The sequence below is a fragment of the Schistocerca gregaria genome, chromosome 3 (assembly GCF_023897955.1).
Source record: "Schistocerca gregaria isolate iqSchGreg1 chromosome 3, iqSchGreg1.2, whole genome shotgun sequence".
Classification (NCBI taxonomy): Eukaryota; Metazoa; Arthropoda; class Insecta; order Orthoptera; family Acrididae; genus Schistocerca; species Schistocerca gregaria.
This window is the reverse complement of record NC_064922.1, coordinates 78,566,521-78,582,646: the sequence shown is the minus strand read 5'-3', so window position 1 is coordinate 78,582,646 and position 16,126 is coordinate 78,566,521. Positions and strand designations below refer to the sequence as shown.

At 48.0% G+C, this 16,126-nt stretch overlaps 1 protein-coding gene across 1 annotated transcript in view; it reads right to left on the bottom strand.

Annotated features, from left to right (window-relative positions):
- Positions 1-16,126, bottom strand: part of LOC126354125 (zinc transporter 9) — a 186,063-nt gene that overhangs the window by 154,163 nt on the left and 15,774 nt on the right. Inside the window, exon 6 of the mRNA XM_050003521.1 lies at positions 431-557. Within this exon, the coding sequence (XP_049859478.1) occupies positions 431-557 (127 nt within the window). The remainder of the gene's footprint in view (positions 1-430; positions 558-16,126) is intronic.

Below are 16,126 nucleotides of genomic sequence, written 5' to 3'. Positions count from 1 at the left end.
TGTTAGTAAAAAGTAACTTAAGTGGTGAAAATTGTTCATAAATTCGACAAGAAGATATTGCCACTCATCTGTTTGGTCCACACTGGGAAGGGCACACCAACAGCATGAGGGATAACTATCTTACTGAACACACACCACTTTCCTCACATAAAACTTAATTTATATGACTTGTAGGAGCTTAAAAATGCTCTGAAAATAACAGATTTTAATGCTAGCCAAACTAGATCGCACAATTTATAAAAGTACCATTGACACTTGATTGTACCGTGTCCTGTCAACATTTATGGAATCTTACACCCAAACTAATGCTTTATGCAGAAAATATCATTTTATTCTGTTGTTTTCACAATTACACAGTTTACTCATAATTTTAATTCAATCTTTTGTAAATGTCACGCCAATTACTACAGTGGACAAGAATTTGACTTACATAATGATAGCAGTAATGACGACACGTCCCGATGATCCAAACAGCCCCGCTTCCTGAGCTTCTTGCCTAGTCTGTGCTCCTTGTTCACGTCTGTAGTCACGGAGGCGTCTCTTCACATTGAAGATATCTGAATAAGGGTGTACATTGAAAATCTCAGAAGCACAATAACTAACTTCTTTTAACAACAAATACAACTGTATATTTTTTTGTAACCAAAGGACCAAATGTTACACTTAACACAAACAGTAAGAGCACTTACTGGTGATTTGGGCAGCCTGGATGTGAAATTCTAGTACTGCTAATGACCTCCTTTAAAAATGAAAAAACTATTTCTAACTTGCAGAACTGTTAAGACTTTTGTCAGGAGAAAAAGAGGGATAGATTTTGGTTGGCCAACAACTCAGATTCACAGCTGAAGTAGACTCACCTGTTATGAGGCCAAGGGGAGGCACAGATGGAGAGAGAGGCATCAGTGAAAGTAAGAGGGACATTGCGTACTATTGTATCAGCTGCATCTCTGAAATGAAAGGACAGATTGAGAAATGAAGACAGATGCACCACCCCACACCGTTTGACCTATGTCTGTAGTACTGGCCGAAACTCTGAGCAAACTAATGCAATACCTGTCAACTGACAGCACCTCCATGGAGGTCCGATTTGACACGGAGCCTGCTGTCCCTCACTAATGTGGAAACTTACTGGTGCATTGGCATCCCATAACTATAGCAACAAAAGCAGCAAGGCATTACTTACAGCAAATGTATTATTTCAACGAAGGGCCAAACTGTGCCAAAGATAGATACAAAAACATACTTTGTAATCTAACCTATGTTGCAGCTGCAAACATATATAACTGTGATGCTTGTACAACACGTAGATGAAATCCCGAGATCAAATCCACAAATCACAACCACATATTCTTTATACAGGTTCAAAAATTGTTTAACAATTGCAGGCAGTTAGTTGAATCAATGCTACATAATGTAATTTTCAATCATAAATGTAGCTTATGGCACCTGCACATTGCTTTGTCGTAGAGTGTGACCAGTACGTTCACACTGGAGGAAAAAAAGTAGAGTTTAAATCATTATGAGGGTTAGGAGCAGTTAGCTCAGTATTATTGAGTAACTGGGCTATTACCACCACAAGCATTCAGAAACTGTGTGAAATTATGAGGTGTTTCCAGCAAACAAGTGTCGCTAAAACGGCCAATAACTCAGATGGCAAACACAAATGAGAATGTAGTGATTAAAAACAAGGTATTCTGTCAGGAAAAGGTGGACCATCAAAGGTTAAATGCAATGAGTACAAAGTGGTGGGGGAGTACCAATTAACTAACAGCAATGGATAAAAAGACAGTGCCGTGCTCGACATGTAACCTAGCTAAAATGATTTCCTCACAGCAAGAGGGCCGAGAGGGTGTTGTGCAAGCTGCTGGGAGAGACTTAATAACCTGAAGCTTCTTCCCATGAAGGGAGGACCACTGATGATGCCAAAGTGACTCCACCTCCTGACAGGCTGCAACACAGAGATCACCAGAGGGAATATAAGAACTTGTGGGCTGAGGTACGAGGACTGCAGCCTCGGCAGCAGCATCAACAGCCTTGTTTCCTGGCACACTGACATGACCAGGAATCCACATGAACATCACAGCGGTTCTATCAAGAGTAAGAAAGTGACAATATTCCTGGACCCATTGCACTAAGGGATGGGCTGTGTACAGTGCACAGAGACTTTGAAAGGTGTGTTGAGAGTGTCTGAGCAGAGCAAGCAATTGAAAAGCCTGTATCACCGGATGAACTCCATGGCCTGATACAGGGCACCAATGACAAAGGCACACACAACATCACAGTCAACCGAGAACCAAAGGTACAGTCGCAAAGTTCCATGCGAAGGTCGTGAAACTGAAGGGGACAGAGCAAGGGTGGAGTAGTGTCCTTAGGAAGAAAATGAAGACCAAGGTGGACACGGACCACCACACAAAGCCAAGACAGTGAAGGGTTCACAAACACTGTGAAGCTTGCAGGGAGCGAGAAGTTAAGCTGCCGGAGCAAGATGGTTGGTTGGGTGTGGGATTGAAGGGACCAGACTGCTAAGGTCATCGGTCCCTTGTTCCACGATAAAATCACACGAAATAAAAACTGTCAGTCGTTAAAAACGGAGAACTGAGAGAAGGGACGACACAATACAAGAAAGGCAGACAAAGACCAGACAAACGGAACTAAAATCGCACCGAGTGTGAAGGTGGTTGGCCGACCATGAAAATAAGGAAAAGCCAACCACCAAATGACATTAAAACCCACAGTTTAAAACCACAGGCCAAAGGCCCAAGTCAATACAGGAAATAAAAGGACAAACACTCAAATCATACAATAAAAACCCCCTGCCCGAATAAAACTCAACACGAGGTCCGCCATAGCATCGTCATCACATAAAAGGGCAGGGAGGGTATCAGGCAGCGCAAACGTCTGCCTGAGTCCTGTTAAAAGCGGGCAGTCCACCAAAATGTGGACCACCGTCAGAGCTGCCCCGCAGCGACATAGCGGTGGGTCCTCCCGGCGCAACAAATGGCCGTGCGTCAGCCACGTGTGGCCAACGCGCAGCCGGCAGAGGACGACAGAGTCCTTCCGAGAGGCCCGCATGGAGGAGCGCCACACACGGGTCGTCTCCTTCACCGCCCGAAGTTTGTTGGGCGTGGGCAGGGTGCGCCACTCGTCACCCCAGGCACCAAGCACTTTCTGGCGCAAAAGCGACAGGAGATCACACTCCATAAGGCCGAGTTCCAGAGCCGGTGAACTCACTGCCTGTTTAGCCAGCGTGTCAACCCGCTCATTGCCCGGGATGCCGACATGACCTGGAGTCCAAACAAAGACCACAGAGCGGCCGCAACGGGCAAGAGCATGGAGCGACTCGTGGATGGCCATCACCAGACGGGAACGAGGAAAGCACTGGTCAAGAGCTCGTAAACCACTCAGGGAGTCACTACAGATGACAAAGGACTCACCTGAGCGGGAGCGGATATACTCTAGGGCGCGATAGATGGCAACCAACTCGGCAGTGTATACACTGTTCCCGGGTGCCAGCGACCGTTGCTCACAATGATCCTCTAGAGTAAGAGCGTAACCAGTGCGACCAGAGACCATCGAACCGTCGGTATAGGTCACGGCAGATCCGGGAAACTCGGCAAGGAGAGCAACAAAGCGGCGGCGGAGGGCCGGAGGAGGGACCGAGTCTTTCGGACCCTGTGCCAAATCCAGCCGAATACATGGTCGGCGCACACACCAAGGGGGCAGACGGAGATTGGCACGGAAAACAGGCGGGAGAGGAAAAAACTCAATCCCACACAGTAGAGCCCGGATGCGAACCGCGATCGTACACCCTGACCGGGGCCGCCTGTCTGGAAGATGGACGATCGAGTGCGGGAACAGGAGACGGTAGTTGGGATGCCCTGGCAAGCTACAAACGTGGGCAGCATAAGCGGCCAGAAGTCGGTCGCGCCGGATCCGCAATGGAGGAACACCAGCCTCCACAAGTAAGCTGTCAATAGGGCTTGTCCGAAATGCTCCTGTGGCGAGTCGGATCCCGCAGTGATGGATGGGATCCAGCAATTGCAACGCTGATGGCGACGCCGAACCATAAGCCACACACCCATAATCAAGGCGGGACTGGATCAGCGCTTGATACAGCCGGAGAAGGGTGGACCGATCGGCACCCCATCCGGTGTGGCTAAGGCAACGGAGAGCGTTTAAATGCCGCCAGCATGTTTGTTTAAGCTGCCTAATATGAGGCAGCCAAGTCAACCGGGCATCAAATACCAGTCCCAAGAACCGATGCGTCTCTACCACAGCAAGAGGTTCACCGTCAAGGTAAAGGCGTGGCTCAGGGTGAACCGTGCGACGCCGGCAGAAATGCACAACGCAGGTCTTAGCGGCCGAAAACTGGAAGCCGTGCGCTACAGCCCACGACTGCGCCTTGCGGATAGCGCCCTGCAGCTGGCGCTCAGCAACTGCAATGCCAGCGGAGCTGTAGTAGAGGCAGAAATCGTCTGCATACAACGAAGCTGCGACGGACGATCCCACCGCCTCAGCGAGCCCATTGATCGCAATTAAAAACAGGGAGACACTGAGGACAGACCCCTGTGGGACCCCGTTCTCCTGGACCCGGGAGGAACTATGGGACGCAGCAACTTGCACGCGGGAGGAACGAGACGACAGAAAATTCTGAATAAAAATCGGGAGCGGGCCCCTAAGACCCCACCCATGAAGTGTGGCCAGGATGTGATATCGCCAAGTCGTATCGTACGCCTTCCGCATGTCGAAGAAGACGGCAACCAGATGTTGGCGGCGTGCGAAGGCTGTACGGACGGCAGACTCTAGGGAGACCAGATTATCGACGGCAGAGCGGCCTTTGCGGAACCCACCCTGAGACGGAGCCAGAAGGCCTCGAGACTCGAGGAGCCAACTCAACCTCCGGCTCACCATACGTTCTAGCAACTTGCAAAGAACGTTGGTGAGGCTTATGGGGCGGTAGCTGTCCACCTCCAGCGGGTTCTTGCCAGGTTTCAACATGGGGAGGACGATGCTTTCTCGCCATTGAGACGGGAACACACCCTCAACCCAGATGCGGTTGAAAACATCTAGGAGGCGTCGCTTGCAATTCACAGAGAGGTGTTTCAGCATCTGGCTGTGGATGCGGTCTGGCCCAGGAGCCGTATCAGGGCAAGCAGATAGGGCACTCTGGAATTCCCAGTCGCTGAAAGGAGCATTGTACGACTCCGCGTGGCGCGTGTGAAAGGAAAGCCTCCAACTTTCCAACCGCTCTTTCCGGGAGCGGAAGGCCAGTGGGTAATTCGTAGATGCGGAACACTGAGCAAAATGCGCTGCTAACAGGTCCGCAATCGTGTCGGAGTCAGTACACACCACTCCATTCAGCGAAAGCCCAGGGACAGAGACAGGCGGCCGATAGCCATGGAGTCGCCTAATCTTAGCCCAAACCTGCGATGCAGAGGTACGGACGCCAATGGTGGAAACATACCGTTCCCAGCACTCCTGCTTCCGTTGGCGAATAAGGCGTCGGGCACGGGCACGGAGCTGTTTAAAAACGATGAGGTTCTCCAAGGACGGGTGCCGCTTATGGCGTTGAAGAGCCCGCCGGCGATCTCTAATCGCCTCTGCGATCTCGGGCGCCCACCAAGGCACAGTCCTCCTCCGAGGGGACCCGGATGAACAGGGAATCGCAGATGCCGCCGCAGAAACGATGCCGGTGGTGACCGACTGAACCACCACATCAATGGTGTCAGGGGAAGGAGGTGCGATAGTGGCGAGAGAGGAGAACAAGCCCCAATCAGCCTTATTCAGAGCCCATCTGGAGGGGCGTTCAGAAGAGTGACGCTGTGGTAGTGACAGAAAGATGGGGAAATGGTCACTACCACATAAGTCGTCATGGACACTCCAGTGGATGGATGGTGAAAGTCCGGGGCTGCAGATAGAAAGGTCGATGGCCGAAAATGTGCCATGGACGACGCTGAAATGTGTCGGCTCTCCCGTGTTTAAGAGGCAGAGGTCAAGCTGCGAGAGAAGAGTCTCGATATCTCTACCCCGGCCAGTAATCGCGGCGCTACCCCACAGGGGGTTATGGGCGTTAAAGTCGCCCAGTAACACAAAAGGAGGAGGCAGTTGTGCTATCAATGCAGCCAACACATGACGCGAGACATCACCATCTGGCGGAAGATACAAACTGCAGACAGTAATAGGCTGAGGCGTCCACATCCTTACAGCGACAGCCTCTAAAGGTGTGTGAAGAGGTACACATTCGCTGTAGACAGAGTTAAGGATGTAGACGCAGACTCCACCAGATACCCTCTCATAAGCTGCCCGGTTCTTGTAATAACCCCGATACCCACGTAGGGCAGGGGTCCGCATTGCCAGAAACCAAGTTTCCTGTAGGGCAATGCAGAGGAAAGGGTGACTGCTGATGAGTTGGCGAAGCTCAGCAAGGTGGTGGAAAAAAGCGCTGCAGTTCCACTGGAGTATTGCTTTGTCCATGTCCGAAAAAGGCGTGAAGGGGCCGAGGAGGCAGATCACGCCACTGGGTCACCTGCTGCCACCGATGGAGGACCAGTACAATCTGCTTCCATGGCGTCTGAGGGTCCGGCGAGATCCAGGTCCTCAGCGGACGCCCGGATCTCCACCTTATCCCCGGACGCAGAGCCTGTAGGGAGCAGTGGGGTGGATGCCACCGCGTGGTCCTTGGCCTTAGAGGTCTTCTTCTTCGTCTTGTCTCTCTGGTCCTTGGGTTTTATTGGCTGGGAGGGCTCCAGCGAGTCAGTCTCCGGGACGGAGGAGGAGCGGGAAGCCCTGCGATCAGCCGCTGGTCTGCTTTTCTTCCATTGGCTGACGTCACCCTTCCCAGAGGCGGAAACCTGGGAAGGAAGGGACCCAAGGGACCCTTTCCGTGCTATTCGAGCAGGGGAAGTTTGAGGCTTCCCCAGCTTAGAAGTGGGGACTGATGTCCCCGATGGTTGGGGGGTTGCTGCTCCTGAGGCAGGTAGTGCAGGAGCAGCAGGGAGTGAAGTGCCCCCCACCATCAAGGGGGCAGGTGTAGCATTCCGGCTCTGAGAGGTGGCAGTCTGAGGGAGAGCTAATGGGGCCATAACAGTAGTAGCCGCGGCGTAAGAGGCAGGCATTCGAACTTCTGCCTGGCCTCAGTGTATGTCAGGCGGTCCAGGGTCTTATACTCCATGATTTTGCGCTCTTGCTGGTAGATCCTGCAGTCCGGCGAGCAAGGTGAGTGGTGCTCTCCGCAGTTTACACAGATGGGAGGCGGAGCACATGGAGTATCGGGATGTGATGGGCGTCCACAATCTCGACATGTGAGGCCGGAAGTACAGCGGGAAGACATATGCCCGAACTTCCAGCACTTAAAGCACCGCATCGGGGGAGGGATATATGGCTTGACGTCACAACGATAGACCATCACCTTGACCTTCTCAGGTAAAGTATCACCCTCGAAGGCCAAGATGAAGGCACCGGTGGCAACCTGCTTATCCCTTGGACCACGATGTACGCGCCGGACGAAGTGAACACCTCGCCGCTCTAACTTGGCGCGAAGCTCGTCATCGGACTGCAATAGAAGGTCCCGATGGAATATTATGCCCTGGACCATATTAAGACTCTTATGGGGCGTGATTGTAACCGGAACATCCCCCAGCTTGTTACAATCGAGTAACCGGCGGGACTGGGCGGAGGACGCCGATTTGATCAAAACCGAGCCCGAGCGCATTTTGGACAAGCCCTCCACCTCCCCGAACTTGTCCTCTAAGTGCTCGACGAAGAACTGAGGCTTCATGGATGTAAAGGATTCACCATCACCTCTCGTACACACCAGGTAGCGGGGCGAGTATGGTTCGCTGGCATCCTTAGTCTTTTGTTCCTCCCATGGTGTAGCCAGGGAGGGGAACGATTTGGGGTCATATGTAGTTGCATTGTATTGAGCCCTGGAACGCTTAGAGACTGCTGGCGGCTGGCCACCAGCAAGAGATGATGTACCACGCTTCATTGCGAGTCATCCGCCCTGATGCCACCTACTCCGACCAAGGGCCCTCCCCACGGGCGCCACCCAGCCTCAGCAACGACCACCTGGCAGGATGGCCATTGCCGGGAGTCCCAATGCCCCAAGGAGATAGGCATCTACTCCTTGGCATACGTGGGGAGTTAACGGCGCTGGCATCAGCAGAGCGATCCCTGTGTAGTCAGGGGGCTACAACCAACAGGGTACATGGCGGCCCCACCACAACGGACTGGCTACCGTGCTGGATTTCAGGTGATGTAGTCCAATATCGTCATTGGCGCATAAAGCGGCACAGCATAGCAGACTGCAAGAGACCGCACCCAAGAACAAATCCACGCCCAAGAGAGGGTAGGTGAGCGGGACTGCTAAGCGATGACGACAAACCTGGCTAGAGATGGTAATGCTTGATGGACACATCGCTCCTTGTAAGGCGCCCTTCCCCAATCGGCTCGCTCTTCGGAAAATTTAGAAGGATGGAGGTCAAACCCGTTAGGGGACCATCTCACAAGGCCAAAACGTTTGAGACTCCTTTTAGTCGCCTCTTACGACAGGCAGGAATACCGTGGGCCTATTCTTACCCCCGAACCCACAGGGGGGGCCGGAGCAAGAGCCGAAAGCAAGCCCCAAGATGTAATAGAGAAGAGTAATGTGCCCCATATTGGCGATCAAAGGTGTCATCAAAGGAGGGAGCATAGGATGGGTGGCCACACATGGCAGACAAACAGCATGGAGACAGTCACAGCAGTAGTTCAGCAGCTTCTACATAGAGACACTCAACCGGGCTAGCGTAAAAGGTGCCAGTGGCCAAACAGACGCCACAGCGGTGGACAGTATTGAGACGACATAAGAGGGACAGACATGCAGATGCATAAACAAAAGCAACAAAAGCAACCTTAGTATAATTCTGAATGGACAAGTGACTGGTAAAAATGGAGGAGAGTAGTTTGAAATGCACCCCAGGAAGAACCGTTGCCGACACGTACAATATTGAGGTACTGCGTACAGCGGGCTGCCAGATAAGACACGTGGAAAGATCAAGGAAGTTTCGCATGAAGCACGAGTCCCAAGAATTTCGTAGTTTCAATGAATGGAAAAGCAACAGGCTCAAGATGTGAAAATGGTGGGAGAAACCAAATGCACCACAAGAAATTCATACAATTAGTTTTGTCAGTGGAAAAATGACAGCCACTGTCAAATGCTCCATGAGTAAAAACAATCAACACAACACTGAAGATGCTTCTCCTGAGGACAAGTCTGTGAAGAACTGCAATAGATGGCAAAATTCATGACACGGGTGGACAAAATGACAAGATGGTCAACTGCAGAACGCTGAACTAGAAATCCACACTCTGCAGTGGTTATTAAATTGTAAGATTTAAGCCACCATACCAAGCGGGCATGAATCACACATTCCATCACCTTGCAAACACAGCTGGTTAGACAGATGGGGTGGTAGCTAGAACAGGGCGTATACGTGGACAAGGAAAAAAAAATTCCCAGATTTCTGCCAGATTTCCCGGTTAAAAATACACTTTCTCTCGGGTGAAAACACACTTTTTCCCTGTTAACCTTTGGATGATTATGGTTTTATACATGGGAGTAGAATTTCCTGGCGCTTTATAAAACTAAACACAGGGGGAAAAAACACGTTTTGGAAAGATCTCTGATGTGTAGCAACATGTACACTGCATTTTATCGTATTACAACAGTATAAATTTGAATTCCACCAAACACCGCATGTTACTTTCCGAAGCATTGAAATAGAGACTGCGATAGGCTTTTGTAAGCCACGTGATTTCGCCAGCAGATAACAGCGGGTATTCAGAGCTTAGGACACGTGATGTAGTCAGCCAATAGCAACATCACTGTTAAGTAGCGCAAACACACAAACAGAAAAACTTAATGGTTTAAATTAATATACATAGTGTTGCTACACGAAACACAAAGCTTTCACATATAATATTGATCTGTAAGATTAATACGCTGCAAGACAAGCTAAGCTTTCACAGACAATGTTGGTCTTTTATGCGCGTATTACAATTTAAGATACATCACACAAATGTGATCATAAAAATTTTTATAACAGCTTAAATGTCTGATCTTCTGGGCTCGAAGTTCTCCTAAATGGCTCGTCATCAAAGAGTTGATTTTTAAATGGAAGTCAAACGTGCTGTGATTTAGGAAATTCATCGTACATTATCGCAAGTAGCTCCGTTGTAACTGCCAGAATGGTACTTTGATGGTAACGCTTTTCAAACCACCATTCGGAATATTTTCCCGCAACCCGTTAGAAATAGGTTCGTTTCTGCAGTTGTCAGAGAGCGCTAGATGACAGGCGTCACTGCACTTGTGCAGCTACGATGTCGCAGGGAGCCCGTATGTTCGGACGTGTAATACATTAAAAGATCGTACATTATGTCATAGAAGAAACAAGACATCAGAGGATACTCCAAGAGCATAGGAATTTCGAGACCCATACTAAAATGTGCATATTTAAAGTGCACATTTGTATGTCCATATAACCAGTTAAGTAGGCCACGACCTGATATAAGCTTTTCAATGTGGTTTTCGGGATGTAAATTTTCTTGGAGTACCAGTACTGTGTTATCTCATGTTTGGTTCTTTATTATGGCATAATGCCATATGTGCTAGAAGTTAAAAACGTGCACATGAAATGCAGCGAACAGTGTGTGAAATTAAAAAGAAAGTTTCTTTAACTAACCGACAAAAATAACTTCATTGATCTGCAAGGCAATTAATGCTTGACTGTCAGAAAGGTAGAAATCAGAAATCTGTTTTGTTTCCATTTGACGTTAGAGCAGTAAAGGAAGAGGAAACAGCAAAACCAGTAAATGTTAAAACGGGTGACGTGGAGACTACCCACTGTAACTCAGACCGCTCTGTGCATCAGCCCCGGATCTACGATATTTCCGAACCGATGTAATACCCCGCCACTCCCTCGAGCGTTTGACATAGGACGTCAAAAATTTTAAAAAATTGAATTTTCAAAAATACGTTCATTTTGTAGCGCACATCTTTTTGAAGAGTCTGATGCATAATACGTGTGTTCGAGGAAATGTAAGACATGTTATTTGGTCGTAAGTATGCCAAAGGGCAGTGCCTCGCCTCCTCACACAGCATTCTTCTATCACACGGAACTGTATTTCGCTCTGTGGAATTTAAATGTGTATATTTTGTAATGGATGCCATCAAACCATATTCAGGACAGTGGAAATTAAAATTTCCGGTGGTGCCACTCTTGCTTACAACTGGCCGGTTTAACATCCTGTCCCCTTCAGAAAATTTGCACTCTCTATTCCCTATCAGCTAACAACTTGCTGCTTTGTGTGACATAAAATTAAATATAGGATACATAAACCCAGTAAAGACATGAGACAAGCAAGACAATACACATTTCTTCAATCCTTAGCTCCTACAATTTTTTTTCTCTCTAATATTGCTACAGCTTTACATGGCGTGCTTTCCTTTCTACGAAAGGATCTATTACTCATCAAAGTTTGTCAAATGTTTTGCTACATGAAAAGTCGAAATGTTGTTGACTACTACTGAAAAAGCTGTTAATGCAAATAGTAACCCAAGACTGGTGTGGTTTCCCGATCTGATTACGTCTATTTTGTCACACTCTGCTAGATAAAACAAAATAGGCCTTTCTAATACTGCAAAAATTGTAATACACACCAAATAAACGAGACTGTTTCGGCACAAATGGTCTTTTTTGTAACGACAGAATATAATTCACAAAGTACCAATATCAAATTCCTTTTAGGCCTATTACAAGCAAAAAGCCTTACGTTAGGAAATAGTTTCACACTTCATTCACACGCTCAAGTTTCTTAAGTATGAGATCGAAAAGTAGTAGTACGAAATTTTTATACAAACTTGGAATCGTCATATTGTTCCATAATTTATGTGATGTCCCCATTTCTTCTCCTTCCTCGTTCTAACAAACAGTCTTGTTATCACTAATTCTGTAACTATTCCTGCCAGTGTCAAAGCTTATTCGCAGGTTAACTCCACAAACTCCGCCAGAATCACCGGTTTAGTTATCCAGCGATTATTCTCCAGTTAGGCATTGCTACATGTTTGTGCAACGTGTTTTCCGCACTTCTTCCAGAATATAATTTAAAGCGGCTGCTAGCCGAGGACTGTACAACTGGCCCTTACTAGTATAGCAATCTGGCCAAAAAATTTCTGTCAAAATTTCATTTTCTTAGGAACACAAAGAAGGTAATACGTAATCGTTCTTACCTGTTATTCGTTTATTTCCACTCCTGTAGTCTGAATCCATGGATTTAGCTAGTAATTATAACAACGCTCATCATTTGCAAACGCAATCAACCACACAATCAGACAGCAGTTGCCATTCATCCGTTCGGCCTTACTCCGCTCAGCTCTTATAGCCCCTTTTGTCTGTAGGAAAGTTTGTTTCTACAGGCGACAAGGATTCCCCTGACAGAGGCATCATGTACACTATGCACGCATTCAAAAATCAACTTACGATTCATTCAGAAATCAACTTAGAATGTGTTCAAAAACCGACAGGGATGCGTTTCAAAGTCATATGAATAATCGATAAACTAATGTGCGCTGGATGCTAGTCGCTTTGTGAAACAAGGTTTTTCCCCTCAATAGTATGAATTTGCCCCCCACGTCCCTCCTAGTTCTGGGCCTGCTGCGCATGCAAGAATATGGCAGCTTGGGCGCTCCAGTAGAATTTTCCCCGGTAGCATCTTGCTGCTTACTGAGACTGCTTACACAGCCAAACAGCCACATTTCTGTAGCCAGAAGCCAGAGAAGGTACTACTCAACTGCGCATGCACATGACCTCGCTTGTAACTGCTAAAACGAATCTAATGTAAACAGTTGTGACGTCACGCCCATCGAAGGCAATTTGTTGTTACGGAACATTGCATAGTCTTCCAAAGCCTTTGACACATTTTGCTATTGGCAGATGCACTGTGTTTTGTTGCTGTATATGACGCATTTCCTTCGCAATTTCAGTTTTATTTTCATTTTTTTCTCATTCATATTTTATTGTTGCAGTATTATTCTGAAATTGCAGTATTATTCTGAAATAGCAGTATAGAGTAATATCCTTTGTTAGAGTATCAGTTCTTGCCAATCAAAATCACAAAAATTTAACTGAAAGCAAAAAACAATGAAAATTTCCCGGAATTCTAAAAAAATTCCCAGGTTTCTCCCAGATGAAAAAATTCCCGGGTTTTTCCCGGATCCACCGGTTGTCCCGGGTCGTATACACCCTGTAGAAGGAAAATGTTTGTACTGGAAAACACGCCCTCCGCCCAGATGCGGTTGAACATATTAAACAGAAAGTGCTTTCCCACAAGAGAACAGTCCTGCAGCAACATCTGAATGTTAACAGCGTCTGGCCCTGGGGCAGAGGATTGGGATTCAATGAGAGAATTAACTAGCTCCCTCACAGTAAAAGCAGTATTGTCACACTCACAATTCTGAGAAGAAAAGTATATGGCTCAAGCCTTCTCCAATCATTTCCGATGGAGGAAGGCGGGGTGATAGTCGGAAGAGCTCGAAATTTCCGCAAAATGGCGGGCCAAGGTGTTGGAGATACCAATAGGGTCCACGATGACATCTGCAACTGTCAGGCCACAAATTGGGGAATGGATCTTGGTCCCAGAGGGCAGTCAGAGGATGGCCAATACGACAGAGGAGGGACTGGAACTGTTAAAAGAACTGGTGAATGAAATCCAGCTAGCTCTTGCTATCCCAAAGAACACGAAGGCACTGTTTATTACGAATGCAGTTTACCATCATAGGATGACAACTAAAAACGCAGAGAGCACGTCTCTGTGCGCGAATTGCGCCACAGCATTCCTCACTCTACCAAGGGACTAGGACAAAGTGTGGTAAAGAGGAAGTGCAGGGAATGGAGTGTTATGCAGCAGTAAAAATAATGTTTGTAAGGTCCATCTGGTCATCACAACTGGGGAAACTGTGTTCGTCGAAGGTTGCCAGGGAGGAGTAAACTCACCAGTTGGCCTTAGTAATCTGCCATCTGGATGTGCATGCAGGTAGGGTAGGAGTCGGCAAATGATAGCACACGAGAAATGGTCGCTCAACTACGTGTCAGAAAGAACAGACCAGTAATGGGCAAGCTGGGCAGTGCAGAAGGATAAGTAGAAACGGAAAAAGGTATGCAAAGAGTCGGAAAGGGATGTGGGTTCTCCTGTGTTCAGGCAGATGAAGTTAAGTTGATTCAGTAGGTCAACCAAGATGGCACATCTCTGACAGATGCTGGGAGAACACCGAAGTAGATGGTGCACATTAAAGTCACCGAGCAGCAGAAACAGGTGAGGGGTAGCTGCCCAAGAAGCTGGAGGAAGTCTGCCCTGTTGACATCGAATGGCTGAGGGATGTAAATGGTACACTGGGGAAAGGTCAAGTGAGGAGGGAAAAGGCAAACTGCAACAGCTTGAAGATGGTTGGTCAGGGACTATGAATGTTACCCCATATGAGCAGCATGATCCTCCCTCCCCCCCCCCCCCCCCCCACACACACACACACACACAAGATAGAACGCCAACCTCAGGGGGAAGATCAAAATGAACCAGGAAGAAATGTGAAAGCTCAAAGCAGATGTAAGGACGCAATTTCGTTTCCTGAAGGCCGTGTGCAAGGGGACACAGCAATTCTAAAAGCAGCCGTAAACCCTCTTTGTTGCATTGAAGGACATGAACATTCCATTGGAGGAGAGCCATGATGAGGAAAAAATGAAGGGGTGTCACATCGACAGCTGCCGAGTGCCAGCCTGTGAAAATTCGCTGCTACAGGGCACAGAGGCAGGAAGATCCAGCTCCATGAGGTCCACGGAAGCATCAGCTTTCTTGCACTGTCGATCTGTGGAGTCTGACACAGAAAAACAGATGGTGGTGCACACCAGCGACACTGAGGCCGGCTGGGCGAAAGTATCAAGTGGCGACACCATCAAAGAGGATCTTCAAGTCAGCGAAGAAGAAGACCATATGCCTTTGTTGACCTCTTCGAGCCTTTCCAGTTAGCAGAAGAAGACTCGTGTGTTGGTTGGCTGGAGGGACATAAAAAGTCTTCACGGGAGTGCACCTTCTGTCCTTTCATGCCTGCTAGCTGTGTAGCTGGTAACTTCGACCTTTGAGGTGAGAGTTTGATGGCTTGTTGCATAGCTGGACAAGGAGACGGCGATGCTACCTTGACGCTGGATGATTTCACAACTTCAGAGGTGAACTTGAGGTTGCATGTATGTGTGGCATGTGCTTCATGGTGCGAGATGCAGCATGGACAGAACTATAAGTGCCAGACGGTAGAACGCAGGGTTTGCAAAGAGCCAACAACTTGCAAGCAACCGAGTAAGGCAGTTTTTCCTTTACCTGGATCTCCCGGACAGCCCACTTGTCAAGATACATGGGACAATCTTGAAAGGTGGCGGCATGGTCACCATTCCAGTTGATACACTGGGGAAAAGGAGGCGGACAATCGTCGTCCTGAGCATCCGCAACGCAGCTTACACATTTGACTGGCTGTCAACGAGACGTTCTAGTGTGGTTGAAACGATGACACTGGTAGCAGCTCATTGGGTTCACAATGTACGGTCCCACTGTGATAATTTCATAGCCTGCTTTGATATTGGACAGAAGCACCATTCTATCAAAGAAAATGAGTGTGTGTGGGCACTACAAAGAAATCTACCTTTTTCATCAACCAGTGGATGGCAATGACATCCTGATCAGAGAGCTACGATTGGATTTCGTCAAGCAGCCTAGTGTAAAAAAACATCATGGGAAGAATTCGAAGTTCTACGGGCCTGAACACGGACAGGATAGCTGTGGAGAAGAACCAGAAGTAGTCTCCAAATGCAATGTGCCATTCCATAAATGAGAGCAGAATTTCACAGAGCTGGCAGTTGCATCAACACCTTTCTGAATAATAAACGGATTATTGTTGCGAAGGACTGTCTGTCTTCAGTGTGTGAAATCATGAGCAACCATGGTGCAGCTGGAAGGGTCTTTGAATCGTGAGTAACATTCCATTTATGTCTCATACATGTTGATTGTTGAGGACGATTGGATCAATGCAAGAAAATCCCGCAAGAAA